Source organism: Pholis gunnellus (assembly GCF_910591455.1).
Source record: "Pholis gunnellus genome assembly, chromosome: 6".
NCBI lineage: Eukaryota > Metazoa > Chordata > Actinopteri > Perciformes > Pholidae > Pholis > Pholis gunnellus.
The window spans coordinates 18613488-18632279 of record NC_136532.1 but is presented as its reverse complement, the minus strand read 5'-3'; the positions used below and the strand labels follow the sequence as shown (position 1 = coordinate 18632279).

The 18792-nt window shown below is 41.0% G+C and overlaps 1 protein-coding gene across 1 annotated transcript; it reads right to left on the bottom strand.

Moving 5' to 3' along the window:
* Positions 1 to 1093: 1093 nt before the first annotated feature.
* On the bottom strand, positions 1094 to 8330 carry anapc5 (anaphase promoting complex subunit 5). The gene is made up of 17 exons (XM_079160507.1): positions 7830 to 8330; positions 7668 to 7747; positions 7384 to 7493; positions 7038 to 7281; positions 6718 to 6784; positions 6469 to 6570; positions 6166 to 6356; positions 5980 to 6061; positions 5754 to 5846; positions 5059 to 5240; positions 4665 to 4800; positions 4440 to 4514; positions 2935 to 3056; positions 2746 to 2853; positions 2411 to 2558; positions 2132 to 2294; positions 1094 to 2045 (listed from the first exon to the last, which is right to left on the bottom strand). Exons 1-17 carry the CDS (start codon positions 8025 to 8027, stop codon positions 1825 to 1827), a joined length of 2322 nt encoding a protein of 773 aa, XP_079016633.1. The 5' UTR covers positions 8028 to 8330; the 3' UTR covers positions 1094 to 1824.
* Between the last annotated feature and the right edge of the window lie 10462 nt (positions 8331 to 18792).

The window sequence follows — 18792 nt, the reverse complement described above, 5'->3', positions numbered from 1 at the left end:
GATCGGAAATTGAATGGGTTCTTCCTTGACTCATGATACACCCTTCCACTAAGTTTCGTGAACATCCGCGAGTAGTTTTTCCGTTATTCTGCTGACAAACAAAGCAAAAACACATTTCTTTGTTTTTCAATTACGGTAAAAGGCGGTAAACAAAACGTGAGCAGGACTCAGGACCCCTGAAGAGACTGACCCAGTTTTACTTTCACTGTCCAGTGAGTTTCAATCAGTATCCAGTAAATATCTCCACTCGTGTGTGTGCGCTTTTAGAAAATGAAAAACCAAGTACCAGCTGCCTTTGGTAAAAACCTCAATCTCAAAAATGTTGAGAAAAAAAACTTTTTTTTAGCTGCTTTTTCATCTGTTCAGGTTTAAAAGAGCTTAAATATCCTCACATTTGGTAGAATGTTCTCAACTTTGTAAATTGCTCTGCTGCATCAAATGCACTTTGTAACCAGCAGCGTCAAATTATAACTTTTTCTTTAAATGGTTTAGTGCAACTTGATGGATAACAATTAGTGGTTTGGATCCCATTTCAGCAAATTACACCCTCAACATAAAGACTCTTTGGGTAAAAGCAGAAACTATGTTGACATACAGTCCTTTTATAAACTACACTCCTGAACCGGCCCTCACAATGTTAGTTGTAATCAAGACAAACATGTAAAAACAGGTATTATATTACTCAGTGCCTGAAGCAACATCACAACAAGCAATGGTGAGAAGACCTCACTTGTCAGAGCTGGATGCATCACATAGCTCTGCGGGATATTTACATTGAAAACAGGCCTGCTTTTACTATGCACAACTGTAATTTGTTTATGCGGTAACAGACACAAAGACAAAGCTCGGTCAATAGAAACTTCCTGCAGACAGATGGTAAACAGAGAGAGAGGTTTCTGTCAACACAGGTCCTGAGGGATGCAGTCAGAAACCCCACCTTAGATATGGTTGAGCAAGAAGATATGGACAACTTGAAATACTACTGAACCCATAGATATGTTCCCACTGCAGATACCCTACACTCCCTACACCATTATTCCTACACTTGTGTGGGATTAAACAAAAACAAAGTAAGATGAAACCAGTCGTTTATTTTCTTGAAAGAAGTGCAGTGAGTAATGGATCACATGCCCGTCAAGACACCTAAATGTAATGTTATCAGCCAGAAATCGTTCTCACAGACCGTGTCAGACGTAAGTGGAATACAGATACAGTATCTGGTGTTATGTCATCGCAGGCGATATTACATTATAAATGTGAGCACGACTTCCTCCTCCGGATTCCAGCTTCATCTGTATTCTTCTGGCGAACTATGAATCATCCAGGCCACTGAAACACATTCATCTTGTAGCTAACCTGTGATATTACCCTCATTCATCAAAAGGTGGAGGCTAAATCAGCACAGCTGTGACAGCTCCTGATAAACTTTAGACATTTCTACCGCGCTGTCGGAAGGCTCGTTAGGTCTGTCTGACAAACCTGGACTGTTGCTGTGGTTGAAGTACTGAAAAACATGTTCCGTTCGTCGTCACGCCATCATTTGAATCTGTACCCGATCACAAGGGAAGAGACAACTGATCTATTGTTGCTCTACCCGTTACACGGCCTTGTTTATGACTACCTTCATTATCCTCTCTAAATATTAGCCAGGCATTGCGTGCACAGAGCGCCACATTGCTTAAATATTTACAAGTGAAATATTTTGGTGCCGACAGAGCAGCAAAGACCTTCGTCCCCATCTAGTGGTAAGCCGCAGTGACTCCACTCAGCAGTGTCATTTTCAGAAGCCAAGATTCCTCTACTTTGTTGCTTGACAGGGAGCAGTTACAGTCGCATGGAGACCGGTGGTGCTGGCGATTGCAGCTCCTGGTCCAGCAGCCGGAAGAGCATGGCACTTTTGTTGCACTGCGAGGTTTGTCCCAGAGAACGGTGGAGCTGAGCCTGCAGGTAGTGGACGTCCCGCAGCCGCTCCTTACAGTTCAGCTTGGAGAAATATGCTGCCGACTCATTAAGCGTGTCAACAGCCACAACGGCCAAATGCAAATCTGCAGGGAGACAATAAACAGCAGTGTGTAAATAGCTAGAGGTCAGTGTTCGGTGGCGGTGCGGGGGAGTTTGTAGAGGTTGTTACCTGCTTGCCCTTGTCCGTTTGGCTTGAACCCAGCCACTGCCATCTGACAGCGGGCTGTTAGCAGCAAGGCTCGGCCCTTGTCCATCACTGATCCGTGGGCCAGAACAGGCTCAATGGCTTCATGCAGAACACTCAGAGCGTGCTCAGGAACCCCCAACATCAGCTGCAGAAAGGAGAGAAAACTAAAACAGTAAAGAAACCACCAGCTGTACTGGAAAAAAAAAAAAGGCTTTGGGGATTTGCATGTATGAGAGCCGTAGCAGTGTTTGAGTAGTTGACCTGAGTGAAGGCCAGGTGGAGGATGGTCTCTGAGGCCAGGGACTGTAGGTGGTGCTGTCTAGCCAGAGCCAAGGCCTGCAGGAGGAGAGGAAGCGCTGTGGAGAAGCCAGACGACTCCCAGTGGAGCTCAGCGGTAGAAAGCATAACTCTGTATGAGACACAAACAGGCAAAAGAAAACGTGGCTCACAATGATCCCTGGATGACATTAAATATGTATGGGAGCCCTGAAATAAGTGAGTCGATTCAATTCCACAAAAAGGAGTTTAGGTGAGTTGACTCTACACTCTAGGAAACAAATAATCAAGGTATCAGAAATAATTAAGTGACTATCTACCTGATGACCACCTCCGTACATTTAGTCTTCTCACAGTGCACCTGCAGCCGCTGTAAGATGTTGTATGCCTCAGTGCTCCGGTTGAGAGCCTTCAGAACTTGAGCTTTCCTATCAGCAAACATGGTGTTACAGCTCCAACAAACATGTGTGAGACAACCATTGTTAAGATCAGAAGTGCGTTGACGTTACCTGTAGAGACCTTCGGTTTTGTTTAAGGCAGAGATCGCTGTCACCAGTGGCTCTGCTAAATGGTACTTCCCTTCGTTCATGTGTCTGTCAAACTGGATTTTCAGATCACACAGCATCCAGAGCTGATTCGGAGAAATAGATTCACAAAAAAACTATTATTTGTTGAATATTTCCTATCATGAAGAATGCTCATATCATGCATCACAGAAATCAAGTCTCCCCCTCAAAACCCAGCCATATATATATATGCTCATATTTTTCATCTGTTTTACCATGCAAAAATATTATGCAATATGATTTCATGTGGAAATAGTAGCAAAATGAATCTTAACTGCAGTAATTGTGCTCTGCATTGCCCTTTTGGTTGGTAAATAACCAGCCAACAGTCTTCTAACCTGCTCTTACACTCACATTTTTGACATTACACACACACACACACACACACAGATTTCACACGTGTGTTCATCAGCAGGTGCTAAATCCTCTCCGTAAACACATCTAAGTGATAGGAGTTGCACTTTTTTTTTATCTGGGAAGCAGAGGGATGAGGTGTGAGGCTCAGCTTAAATTCTATGCAATGGCCCGTCTATCCTCTAGTGACTCAGCAGTTACCATCGTCACAGCAACCTTTGATTGCTGCTAGACAGACACAGCTGATTGAGATGAGCTAATTAGTGCAATTTGAGACACACACACACACACCGAGGATTTTTCAGACTTTTAGTTTAGCATATAAGCCTGTTTTACAGCATAGACAGCAGGCTCAACACAGGTGCAACTGATACAATTAATAACGGTGCCGGTCTATTGAGTGTGTCACAGCCATCCCAGTGAGCCGGCATTCACAACACCTGGCCCACCTTAATGGAACGGTGCCATAATTAATATTATTATTTACACCCGTTTACCCTGAAGTGACACGTCAAAAGGGCTTCTGTGAAAAGCGCTTATTACAACATTTAACTTTTAAAACCAGCAATTCTCCAGTTTAGTTTGTTATTCTACATAACTAAACGAGGTATTAGCTAACTGCATCATGATGACCTCGTTTACTTCTAGAGGTCACATCGAGGCATCGGTATTAAAGTGACACCGTTTCATAACCAGTTCATCGTTCCTCACAGTAACTTTAAATGTACTACATTTGTAGATGAATTCATTATATAGATTTTAAGATTAATCGCAATAATAAACGGACAGCCTTAATCACACGGAGTGTGAAAACAATCTCGTTAAAATGGACCAGAAAGCTGAAATACTGCGATTACTGCTTTCAGTCAGTGAACATGTGAAGGCAGAAAAACATCATCAGTTATCACGAAGGTTCTATGGCGATGCTTTTTCTAGTTAACAAATAACCCTAAAAAGGCTTCAAATAGATGCATTACAACTGTATTGTCTGTTACACGGTTTGGCTAGCCAGCCTGGATCCCCGTTTCTGCAGTTGCTGCTCTCTGCCTTTGTAAGACAGCACTGACCAACACAGAATGGTTGATAGAACGAACCTTAGCATGCTGTGAGTGAGGAGGAAACTGTTCTTTCAGATGCTGGAGAATCTCTGAAACGGCAGAGTACCGGCCCTGGAACAAAAGCAAACAATATATACGTGTTGAACTCTGAAGACCTCATCGATGTTTATTACCTTTCCACAACACTGGGTCAACTGACTAATGGGTTACGCAGCAGCGGGGGCAGGAAGCAGACGGACGAGATCAATTCAAATGCGTTACCTGCTCGGCGTGCAGCTCGGCCAGGTGGCACAGAGCCACAGCGAACGCCTCCGTGTTGTTCTGCTGGACCCCAAAGTTGACTGGCTCCAGACTGCTCATGTTGAGAAGCAGCTGGGCTTGCTGCAGAGCCATGGTGCTGCACAAGACACGGGCACATACGGTAAAGGACTTCGAGGGAAAGAAATGCTGGTCATGCAGATTTGAGTCATTTATTTTCACACCTTGTGGTTTTTCATGATATTTTACAAGTTTGCATTGCACGTTGGACTGTGTTTCGCAGAGATGATTTAATAAGAGTGAGGAGAAGGTTGTGTGCTAGCGTGCAGCCTACTGTCAGTGAACAGTGAACGCAACTGACAGCTATGTGTTGGGGTGGCGAGCCAAAGAGCCTGACCTTTTGCCGTACATCCTCCATATGGACGTAGTCTGAGCCAGGCTGATCTCGATCAGCTCCGACAGACTGTGCTTCCAGTGCAGGATGTCCGTGTCCTTCAGTGCGTCCATCAGTTTGTGGGCGGTCTTACCTTGTGTTGCCCCCTGCTGGACCAACGACTGAATGCCCAGCGATGCCAAGTACTACAGCAGGGAGGATTATCAATCAGTGAGGTGGATCACACATGTCAAAGATCAGGTTTAGCTGTGGACAATGATGCACTATATGTTGTTTTTATGCATGTGTGGAAAGCTGTGTTTTCTTTATCTAATGCCCACTGCAGCCCAGCTGTGCATACTGTATGGTTACATGAAGGACACCACTGTTACAGTGGTTCCTATCTCAGTTTTCACTCCTATTGTCAAATAATTTACTTTAAAGTGAAAATGTGGTCCTGACAGCCAAAGTGCAAAACATTGAATCACATGATTGGTCCTCAGAAAGCAGCTGCCTCATATTAGCATAATGCTAATTACTAAGAGTACAGTTCACTGAATCAGGTATCTTCAAGCATTTCTGCTCATTCAAAATGTATCCAGCTAAGCATTGCAACACACTTGATAACTTAAGAGTTAAACAATTGTGAAAATAATAATAAAACAGTTATAGCCACTTTAAAATATACATTCTTATTCGAGAGCTCATGTTGCACTCACTGGCAGGCAGAAATGGGCAGCCATCTTCACCGAATCCTCAGTTAACACAGTGCTGTCAGATCCCTTCATTTGTTCCAGCGTGTAGAGCCAACTCTGATGTAGGACACAGAGAGACGGGCAGAAAGATCTAAAGCACACTCGTATGAAATTCAGACATGACGAACCACCGATCAGCATGAAACAGCGACATTAAATACATTATAAGGAGTAGAAAAAAGTATTTTACCAGGCAGTGCTGCAAGCACACGTGATCATTGGACTCCTGGGCGATGCGGATGGCCTCCTGTAGAGCCAGATCAGCCTGCTGACTGAGGGAAAAGAAATGTGAGAACAGCTAGAATGTAAGCCATGATTTATACGGATACTCGGAAGTAGAAACTTGTCCCATCTGCTCAGACTCCATAATACTCACTAGTGGCCGAAGCGACAGTGCAGGCTTGCCAGGTTGAGAGCGGCGTAGCGGAGACTTCGGCCGTAGCCCTCATCCCCGTTGCTCTTTCCCTCATTTCCAGACAAGATGAGGCGATCAAAATAATGTAAGAGACTATGAGCTGAGAGGAAGATGTCCTGGACTCTCATGTTGTTCAGGTAGTTTAGATAATGCTGATGAGAGAGAGAGAGAGAGAGAGAAAACACAAATCTAATGAAAAAAGACATCCTCCCCCTCTGGCAGACTTGTTAGTATAGTAGGGAAAGTTAAGTGGACGGAGCTCACCGCCTCAGCAAAATCCGGGTTGAATTTCAGCATGTTGTTGAGCTCTTCCTGCAGTGCAGCAGGCTTTAGAGCTTTGTTCTCATCGTTCTTCAGAAGATATGCCTGCAGAAAAAGAGGTTTTCAATAAGCCCCAGAAGCACATCTAGGTTTGACACAGGATGCGTTTGGTTAACTTGATTTACCTTTAGTGTCAAATCTGCTGGTTTGAACAAGATGGCATTCATGCAATTCCTTGATTTAAAAACTCACCTGTCTTGCAAGAAAGTACTCTGCTTGTTTCTGTGACAGGGGACCTCTGCTTGGAGTATTGTCATTTCTAGAGCGGAGCCAAAATAACACACAAGATCATCCTTGTTGCATTTACATCAAAACAAAAAGTCTTTCCATGGTTTACATGTTTGGTGTACACAAAGTAACTAAACAATGTAATAAAAACAGTAGGTACAGACAATGAAAACCAATATTTTCAAATTTTCAAGGTGAGGTTGAAACACTCTCAGGTTTGTCCCATGAAAGTAAAATGTGTCACAAGAACCCAAACGATTTGATCCAGTAACGGCATCACTAACCGAAGCTCTGACTCATGCAGCGGGGAGTCCAACTCGTCTCGGTCTATTCTGTCCCCAACAGTATCCTCGGTGCTGGTGAGGTCCATGTCGGAGTCGTTAGAGACCAGCGCTGGCAAACTCAGCTGCCCATCGGTCGGCTTGGCGTAGTGACTGTGGTAGTAGTGCTGCAGGGACTTGTACAACTTGTAGACCTGACTGAAAGACAGCTTGTTGTAGGCCAGAAGCATGTGTCTCATAAAAAGCCCTAAAAACAAACAAACAGGTGAGACATAGCTTAATGCAAGTCTTCTTCGCGAATAAGACATTTCAGGACTTCAAATCCTACTTCCAGAGCATTCAAACTCACCTACAACACTGGTTTTATAAGCCTCAGAATCAAAAGCAGTGAACGGAGTGGGAAGGGTGGAAAAGAAGTACTCCATGTCTTTGAGCTCTCCGTCTGCCATTTCATGCAGCCTTTGAAAAGCAAAAAACAACGGCCTCAGCAACTAGACGTGTCAATATTTTGACATTATTGAGATATTGTACTGTCTGGGGACCTTTGCTATTATGTCAGTAGATGTCATCGCAAAAAGACAATGTTGCATGCTACTGAGCAATTAAACAGAATTTCAGGCTGAAGCAGCTTACCTGAGTTTGACAGCATATGCAGTCTGAGGGCAACATTCCTCCACAGTCTTCAGAAATTGGCCAAGAGTGAGGTCTGGACCCTGATGACCACACATGAAACAGGACTCTGAAACACCTGCTACAACACCACGTTTGCAAGATAGCGAGATTAAGAAAACGAACCTGCTGCAAGGGTAGGATGAGTTTGTTCAGTCGTCTTCTCTCTGGCAGTGTGATTTTGGACGCGGTCATGTCGTACAGCAGCGCCAGGACGGAGATTTTATACGGAGTCACCCAGTCTTTGATACCAAACACGTTAGCATGGACCACTCCGTTCGTCATCATGGGGTTGAAATACAAACTATCATGCACACTCGCCATTTTGACAGCTAGTGTTAGGCTACGTAGAAGAAAGAATCCACTTCTGTGGTACACCGAGTCAACATTTAGTGGAAATAAAAGTCAAACGCAGCCAGCAGTAACGTTAGCTAGCTAGCGGTTAGTTAGCGTATCAAGTTTCTTTAGATAAAACTCCTAAAAGATGTCAATAATACAACAACTATTAGTGTCGGGTCATTCGCAGATACGATATCTTACTGTCAGTGAACGCTCACTTCTGTCTTGTCAGTTAATTTGGTTTATTTTAAGCTAACCATGTTGACAGAAGTTGCCTCTTTGCTTTCAAACTGCCCTCCTTCTGTCCCCTTAAAAACACGTCATCAAGAAGCGGTACTTTTTCCATTACACTTTATTTTCAGGTTTCAAGCTACAGTCTTTGGTTTGGGACAACAATAACAGAGATGGAAATAACGATAGAAATACACGTGTTAAAGTGACGCTTTTCTGCTTTTATAAATCGATACAGACGGATTTTATCACACCATACCACAGTCACTCACAGTTAATACACAATTAGTTAGAAAGTCTTCACCGGAAGTGGTTACACACGATTATTTCTGTCTTGACCATGGCAGCTGTCAGAAGTGGAGTTCATACAGTCTATGGTACAAACCTAAGTCTTAATTGCTCTCCAGTAGTCACAATGCGTAACTTTTGAAAATCATATCTATCTATCTATCTATCTATCTATCTATCTATCTATCTATCTATCTATCTATCTATCTATCTATCTATCTATCTATCTATCTATCTATCTATCTATCTATCTATCTATCCATCCATCCATCCATCCATCCATCCATCCATCCATCCATCCATCCATCCATCCATCCATCCATCCAGTTTTGAATAACTTGACACTTTATAGGTGCAGGTTGCCTGACGTATAGACAGCATAATATACAAAATACATATATGAGTAGAGCTTTTGGATGTAACCAACAGTCACAATTTGTAACTAAAACTCCATATTTTAAAAGTTTTTTTACATTTTTTACCAGAAGTAATAGTTTGTGTCAACCTCGTTGCTAGAGGAGTCACATTGTCATCCCTCGTCATATTCATATCTGTGTTCGTGGTCACAAGAGGGCAGAAAGTTGTTGTTCTTTAAAGATACTCATGCCAACTGTTATCTCCAGCAGCGTCAAGGTGAGACAAATACATCTATGAGATAGACCCCTTGAGGTAGATACAATAAGTAATGCTTCCGGTGAATGTAGCTATTTTATATCAGCCAGTGATGAAGTTACACATTATGACCACCAGAGAGGGCAGTGTCTTATTTGGCAGATGGCTGACAGTCCTGGGGACATCAGAGCAGGATCTCGGCCAGAGAGAGCTCAGGGTGTTTCTTAGACTGTACTTACCTTGGGACACCAATAGGATACTATAACATCCAAAACATGTGTCAGGCACATCTGCTGAGGTAGAAATGCGAATAGCTGCTAATCACCTGCCAATATCTGGATGTTTCTGTTTGATTTTACAGTAAATAAAGACATTTTCACCAAATGAGAATTGGACCCTGAAAATCACCAATTGTATAATTTATTTAGACCTATTTAACTCCACTGCATTTCATAATAAAATCTCATATGTTGTGCTGTATCAGTTATATGAAGGTCTTCCAGAGGGGGTTTCCCAGGTAACTGATGAGAATGTCCTGGACTGACATGTTACCAAACTGAGGGTGGAGAGAAAACACTTTGTGGCTGATTTACTGTGAGGGGCTGAAAACATTGATTCGTAACAGCTCAAAGGGAAAAGCAGACAATGTCAGGATCATGTCTGTCAGCTTGTTTTGGAGAATGGAAAAATCATTAGATACATCATTATATATGTATTCATATATGCTCAGATTTTAGCAAGTCAGATCACCATATTTATCTGTTCCCCACTCAGCAAACTTTTGCATTCACCCAAACAGTTCAGATCTTTTAACAATGTCTATCCTCATGTCAAGGAGAAAATTCCTTCCAGGATGCAGACTCAGAGGACAATATTTTGCTATTACAACTATATATGATGTGGTTATGATACAGTTCAGGTGACAACAGTAAAATAGAACTAAATGCACTCTTTAGCACATTTACCACCAGCTTGTTCACTCATTTGGTTACAGATTTTAACTTTCTATGGAAACGTAGATTCCTGACTTGATGTCATTTACATGAATAATGTGTATCTATCAGCAGACAACATGATCTCACTAGCTGTCTTCATAAGTCTGGCTTTAAATTGTCTGTATCAATAGTGTGTTTGTTATTGGTTTAGGGTTGGGGGAAATGAAGCATCATTATTAGACAGGCTGGGAATGTGAACAGGTTGTGTTGGGAGATGACTCTTACAGTACAATAGGCAACTTTATCCAGAAGATGGCAGTATTGAACTAGCAGGTCATACAGTCTGGTTCAAAATTGATTTCATCAGGAACAGGTTTGAGAGGGATAAGAGACAGCGCAAACAATGTGGCCCCCTCCACCCCCACTATCATCCACCCCCGTCAATCTCTCTCTCTCTCTCTCTCTCTGTGAGGTGAAGTTAGATGGTGCGCAATAACACCTGTCAAAGCTGATATTTTTGAAAAGCTTAAATAAATTGACTGTAAATTCCTCTGTCAATACATGAGTCACTGTAAGCTAACATTACCAACTGTACGACTGCAGAGTTTGTAGGACTTGATATTCAAAGGATCAGCACAAATAAACTTGTGAGTCGTGTCTTGCGTGTTATTTGTTAGCTTCTAGGTTTGCGATGACGTAAATCCATCCATCCAGCTAAAATGTTGGTATCAAAGAGCTACACTGAACTATGCCCATTACAAATCCCAATATTAAAGGGTAACTCCAGAATCTTTCACCCTGGACCTTATTTCACATTGCAGCCCGTTTCGCAGATGCTGCAGCGTTCCCGATCAACAAAACAGAAACATAAGGTCCAGGTTGAAAAATACCAAAGTTTTCCATTAAAGTGCTTGGTTTGAAATTCAGAGCGTATCTGTGATTGAGGGATTGCCTCCACATGGCTCTCGACATGGCGACGGCTGAGCCTGCAGCTATCAGCTAATGGTGCTAGCAGCATGACCAGTGCAAACAATGGCAACTGTGCTGACAGATCTTAAAGTGTTAACCTTCTGTGATAATGCCCTTGTAAGCACAGTGCAGAGCGGCAGCCATTTGGGGCAGGCACACAGGGACTAAAAAGCATGCACGGCTGGACCGACCACATAAAGTAAGCCAAGAGAAGCTTGGATAACAATACACACAGGAGACGTTTTCATTCCGTTTACTCCACTATATCTTTACACAAAGAGTTGTGTGCTGCTTTATTTCTGCTCGAGATTTTGAGAATTTGTTATTTGATCCAAAATGTATTCACAACGTTGCCCACAATGATTTGCTCTCAACAATAATAATGTATGACTGAAAACGTCTTAAAACTCAAATTGTAGTAACCATCAAAAGGAAAACATATTTAAGTTATCCACAGTGAAATGGTTTGAAACATTTATTAAAGTTCCCTCTGCCACTCCTGCCTTGTCTGTCTCAGTAAATGAGCTTGTAGATAATTTCAACTTAAAAAAAATATTATTGATGCTATTGCACCCACTAAGGTGTTGCTGCATGTCTCTAGTAAGACAACATCCTAACTGAGAAATGCCAAACTGGTAAGAATAGAAAAGCCTAACTCAGCAAAAAACAAACACACACTTGCGTGTGTCAGAATTTTCTTCAATTAAACAAACGATAAAACAGAGGTAACTGCTTTTGGAGCAAAGGAGGAACGATTACAAGTCAGTGCTCAACTTCCATCAGCCGTGGTGAAAAACACAGACCAAGCCAGAAGTCTTGGTGTTGTCATGGATGCAGGCCTGAATTTCAACAGCCACATTAAGACAATTACAAAATCAGTATGCTGTCACGTTAAGAAGATAATCAAGGACTATAGGACATGCATATCAGCAGGAGTTATTCCAATCTTGTCCATGCATTTATCTCCAGTAGATTCAACTTCTGTAATGGTGTCTTTACAGAATGGGATTAGACAGCTGCAGCTGATTCATAACACTGCTGCTCGAGTCCTCACGAAGACCAAGAGTGTTGAGGTGCAGGGAGCAGCACATGCAAGACATATGCAGATTCAGATGCTCAGATTTAGAGAAAATCCTTTAATTAAGTAAAAAAACCTTCAAGCCAAGAGTGCAAAAAGCAGGCAGGTTATACAGGTGAACTACACTCCATGCAGCAACAAAGACAAAGTGACAGAGGGGAGCACAGAGACTAAACACACAAGGAAAGGAGGGAGATAACGAGGAACAGGTGAAACTCATAAGAGCGGCGCAGACAATCACACAGATCAATCAACAAACAAAGGCAGGAAGAGAAACAGGACAAGACCATTTGTCTTGACTTTCAAACTAAAACAGGAAAGAAACTTTGACCGTGACAAAAAAAGTGGACCACATCGCTCCAGTTCTGAAGTCTTCATGGATTTCTGTTGGTCAAAGGATTACGTTTCTTATATTCTGCTACACGATGAACTATCCAGACCTCTCAGGTCGTCTGGAACAAGTATCACTTCTTTTATATCAAGGCTGACGACTCTTCTGTTTGCATTATATAGTATTCTTGTATTTTATAACTGTCTTAATCTAATTTAGCTTGTTGTTATTTTCTATTCTCTTGGATTTAATTTAATTTAAATGTTGTTTTATAATGTATTTGTTTTTCAGTTTGTCTTTTTATGTTTTATGTAAAGTGCTTTGAATTTCCTTGTTGCTGAAATGTGCTCATTAGAACGTTTATTTAACCTCTTAACCGAATGTCATTCATATCTGCAGTATATACAGTTATACATAAGCCCAGTAGCAGATCAGTGTCAAACTATGAACAACATAGCTTATATCACCTTTTAACAGCAGTAAGTTCTATTGACGAAGCTATATTGAGCCATTGTGAGGGCACACGTAGTTTTATATTTTCTCCAATGGCTGGAACTTAATTACTTTGTAACATACTGTTCTCTATTCATTAACGCCATGTCTGTTTCTAAAGAAGTTTCTAAAGAAGTTGCCGACCGTTATCTAAGCCACCTTTCCCCATTTAGACCAAATCTCTTCCTCCATTTTCCTGTGGATACTAATATGAAAGTCAGTAAGACCGCTTTGGCCCCAGCCAATCTCGCTCTGCCTTGGATCAGGGCCTTATTAATTAACATATTGAACGGCACGGTTTTCAAAAGGTCATTTTTGCTACCCTTCGCAATCCAAGGATTTCTCATAACGTACAGTAGTCTCACACCAAGACAGTGATGTCTTTACAGGCTTTCTTTGATTGAAAATGGCATAAACCACCACATGTTCCTTCTTTTCAAGTACAAGTAGACTCAGTCTGAGTGGGCTTTCATGTTGTGACACCTTTTAATCATCATGGTATCAAAACGGGATGATTGAATTTTTCTCCTGCCTCTCTGCTGTTTTTCTTTGACTCTTAAGCGTGTGGAATAGATTACCAGAGATAAACTTATTGTGCCTCGTGTGAGAAACGACAAACCTCTGTGTACACTGACCCTGACTCAGCTTCCTGCTGCTTACTCAGTGTCTCTAAATGGATTAAGTTGTCAGTTGGACAGCCCATCTGAGATTTTTAATATCCAGCCTGAGGTATATCAACCGACCGTCTGCCAAATGGTATCAGAGGGATTTACTTGGATTTTATTGCAACTTTCTCTCTCTCTCTCTCTCTCTCTCTCTCTCTCTCTCTCTCTCTCTCGCCTCCTTTTCTCATCTAAGATATGGTCATGCCCTCTATGATTCCTTCAGGGTATTTCATCTGTACATTAATAACACATTGAGGAGAGCAAGTTAAAAATGTATTCCGCAAACTCCAGAGTGAATATTACATTTCATTACTGCAATTCATGGCATATGAGAGGTAGAGAACTGTTTTACGTCTTGGCTGGTTTAAATTGTCATTGTGTTGTTTCCACCCAACCAAAAAGAAGAAAAAAAACAGATAAGAATGAAAGAGAAACACAGGAGACTCTTGAGGACTTTAATGGATTTGGGAGACAGAAACTCATTGGAGCGTAAATGACACCCACCTCTCCATGTATGGAATAACCGCCCATTTCAGCCTCTTTGCAGGGATTCAATCTCTTTGAATGGACCTTGACTTCCTCTATCCATAGTGCTGAAGTAATGTCCACAGTGCTGAGATTTAAACAGTTTAGAATAGAACGAAGGCTGTGGCAGTGCATTTGGACCTATTTCACCACATCAGGTATCCACAGAGAGAAACAGTCAGTGTGTGTTTGTGGATTTATTTCTCTGGGAACTGTGTTTGGTTTGTTGAGTCTGTTTATTTGTGCTTTTGTGTGTATTTGTGCGTGTGCTTCTGTGTGTGAGTGGGTGTTTTTATACCACCAAAAATATCTTTAAACTGTTGCTGCCGGTCGTGACAGAGCCATAAACCAAAAAGCCTGAATACAATATACTTAGAAAAGTTTTCAACTTCTATTATAGACATCATAGTTATTTGGTTTTAAGCCGAGGGAAATGATTTGCTCGGTTTATTAGACGCATTACATAATGCCTTAAAATCCAAACGAAATACAGAAATCTGTCTTGTGAAATAACCAAAACTACGTGGGCAAATACAATATGCTCATAGAAAGAAGCTGATTGACATAGTACATTTAGGAGTCTTCAATAACTGGAAAAAAACCCTGAATATAAATGTATTTTTTGGAGAACTTGTTCCTCGAAAATTGTTTATATGCTGCCCTGTAATTTACCACATAGCAGAGGGTCAATTTTGACATGTTTGCATGTTGAAAACCTACCGTGTTAAAAAAAAGCTTTCGAGGTTATGCTAGTAGGTAATTGATTTAGACAGTTTCCAGGGAACATTCTACAAAATCACAATTTCATATCAATTCCTTTTATAGGGCCATTATGAGGGCTCCTTAAGTGAAGGGTTTCCACATAGTTGTTAAGGCAAATCTGTAGTCCAACTTAGGTAGACAGGTGTGTAGGAAAATTAAGCAGCGTTGCTCAAGAAAGTCAACACAGTTAGATGGACTGACACTAACTACATGTCTGCAGTAGATGGTGGAGAAGCGTTACACACAGCGATGTATCCGTCAAAGTGACTGGAACTGAGGAAATAAGATATGCAGGCAAATCATGGGAAGCTTTTCAGCTCCACAGAACACAACTATTTGCAATAGTCCAGTTTGTTTTTAATCCACTGTGAATTTTTCTCACATGTAATATCTCAAGGACACCTTTATCTGCTCCCACCCACAGATCTGCACTCTCCTTGTCTTGCAACGCTCGAGGTAATTTATTGAATACATTGCAAAATCATTTATCATTTTTAAGGAGTGACAGGAACAAGGCAGCCGCAGCAAAAGCTACATGATTCTTGTCGGTAATAAAAGAACTTTGAGTCTGATTAGTATCTCCTGCCTTGCAGTTTTAAAAGCATTGGGGGAAAATAAACATCAGAGATCCTTGCTAGGCAGCCATGGCAACTCAGGCATTGACGGTAGTCTCTCTCAGGAATGTGGTTGGCTGTTTTCAAAATGACTGAGGCTTTGACGAGCTTCTCACAGTTGGAAGCTTAGCTCAGCCTTTATTGTGAACTGACAGCATCACATTGATAGCATGAACAACTTGTATTGTTTTGTATTCAAACACAATTTTTCTTCTACTTACAAACATAAAAAACAATATAATCATTTAAGGTTTTTTGTTTTACTAAAATCTAGTCTGTAATCTGAAATATCCCTTCGGTAGAAATATGCCTGCTAAAAATGTTGGCGAATATGGCCCTGGATCAATTTTTCTAGATATCAACGCTCATGCTGCTCCCGTTGTCCTTATGTCAGGATGACATACCGTCTCACCTGTCCAATTTCAAGTTGACCCATCGGATATCATTATGGGTGGCCGACAACCGCGAAACTGTCAAAGAATAATTGATGTCATGGAATGGGTATTGTTGAAGCCATACATCATCTGTTCGCTCCCAACTTACCTTTTTTATGATAGAACATTAAGGATATAGTAAAGCGGCAGCATCCAACCTAAGTCTCTCAGCAGAAATTGCTGTAATTGTAAAGTATAGCCGTTAAATATGAATTAAATTCAAGAGCAATTTTGTTTGGCATGTTCTAACAAAGAAGTCAATCATGTTTTAGCATTTTCACACCAATGTTCTGCTAAGTACAGTGGCTCTTCAGGTAAATTCCTTACACAATCACAACTTATAAGTAGCTGTTAATGGTTCTAAATGTCATCCACTGTTGCAGTCCTCTGGTACACGGGGTTATTGTGCTGTGCCAGCATCTCTGGGACTACCATTAAATGAAGCTGAGCCATTGGAAATTATCTCCCCTTTCTGCTGATGAACTAATTGTGCTCGTATGCTGTAATAACACCATTAAAATGTAATACACTTGGGATCATTACTTCCCATTTTATATAGTTTACGTGTTGCTGGACAAAGAAAGAAAACTTCAGTCACAACAACGCTTTTGATGAAATCCACTTTTCAAATCAGGAAGACTATCTCTCTCGGTCGAATAAGTGACAATAGGGAGGGTTGTTTTTATTCTTCATCGTTGAAAATTGTTCTCCCCAGGTGCACTACATAATCAGATCAAATAGAGGGAGAAAGCTCAAGTACGTTTTAGAACTACAGATAAGCATTAATCTCAGGTTCGTGCAGAAAAGGAGGCTCATCCAGCTGCTAGAAGTGAATGATACAGTGCTGTCATCTCAGACTTTGATGAAAGATCTTTCATTTTCTTGGCCTCTAATGGGAATTCTCACGGTGCCAGTAGAGTCCTCATTTCAATTCCTGTTTATAATTCATCATATAATTTCTTCAGGGCAAGGATAATGACATGTTTGCCACAATATTCACCATTTCTTAGGGATTTGAAATGGAAATTGCACTAATCTATTTTAACTTATTTGTGGAGATGAAACTGACTATTTAAAGAAACAAAGCCTAACATTGCACACCTAATTACCCCCCAGCACACGTGCACACATACACGCACACTGCCATGGATTAATATAATGTTGCTTCAGTCTGGTTTGAGCAACTCTTTTGCTTGAAAAAAGTATAGTTTATTTTCATTCCAAAGCTGTCCAGATACCCTGCCATTAAGGGACACTCGCTGACAAGGCCTTTGAACAAAGCTCAGACGGAGCCCAGCGATCGTGGTTGTAATAAAGTCCCAGGATTTTCATAGCAAGCAACTGTAGCAGTGGGGAAGGGCCCTTGCCGAGCCAAATGAATGGAGATGTGGAAAGACTTTGGTATTGACTTTATATAATTAGTCAAGATGCAATAACACTGCAACCTTGGAGCAGCGCACCTGGATAACAAGTGATCAAACAGCCCCATCCATCCACAGTTGTCTGTTCAAACAGGCTGCTACCTTGAAGCACTAGCTCATTAACTCTTTCAGACATGTACTCCCTCTTTGATACTTTGACAGTGTGTGTGCAATAAGTGTGTGCACACATCAATACCATGCTATCAACATGGCTCTTTTTTTGTCTGAGTTAAGTTCCCACTGAAATCAAGGACCTCTATATTGAAATCAGCTGTCATGTTAATTTGAATTGATTTAATACTCTGTGTTATTTATCTCTACTGATGTTTTGTTACTGGATGTTGTTACAATACAGTAAAATGCAGTTTATTTTACATTCTTCCTGTCTACCATTTGGGGTGGAATCTATTTCAACCGTTTATCTTTTACTTAACTTTATCCTTTTATCCATTGCTTTTAGCTGATTATTGAAATGTTTATCCATTAGCCTACTTAGCTAACTCATTTATTCATGTCTTATTTCAACTGATTATCTTCAACTTCAGCTGTTTATCCATTGCTAGTAGCTAACTATTTCAACTTTTTTAACAAATACTTCTTGCTTACTGTTTCAATCATGCGTCCATTGTAGTTGATCAATTACTTGTAGGTAATTTGAACAGTTCTATTTATTACTTTCAGCTATTCATTTTAATCTATTTATTCATTACTTTTAGCTATCGCCAACTTCATCCCTGGTTGCTTGCCAACTAGCTGTCAAGCTTAATCACAATGTGCTGTGTTCAGGTGTTACAGCTGACTCGAGTGAATATGTGAATATTACTCTATAATCTTTCCTCGTACCCCGTGGCATTGTAGAGGAAACCCGTAGGGCACAAATATTCCTGGTTCGTATTCACTGAGTTAAATAATGTGAAGGGCTACGTTCTAGTTGTCTTCTACTGTCTCCGGAATGTGAAAGTAATGTTTCAGCAAAGGTCTCACCAATGAAATGAAACCATTGGAGTCATTTGTGCTCACCACTATAGAGGTTTAAACAGTATTTTTCTCACTTTCCCTGCATTTGCTTTGAAATACAACAACCTATGCATTACAAATGTTGGAGGGCCAAAACATGAAGACCCACTTGAATCAAATACAATTTGTGTGCAATTTATTTAGAAGTCCTTATCAGTGAAATGATGCAGGGTTTTTTTCTGTTTAGGGAATCCAGGTGCAATCACTGAAGGGGGTGGAAGTGAATCTGTTTCTTAATTTATTTATGTAAACTTGGAATCTTTCCAGGAGCAGCACATGATTTCATTTGTCTGAGCAGAGTGCCTGATATAATAGGATTACAATCTGGCTGTTTCTGAAGGTTTGAGTGGGTCTATTAGCCCATGAGGGCTTCATG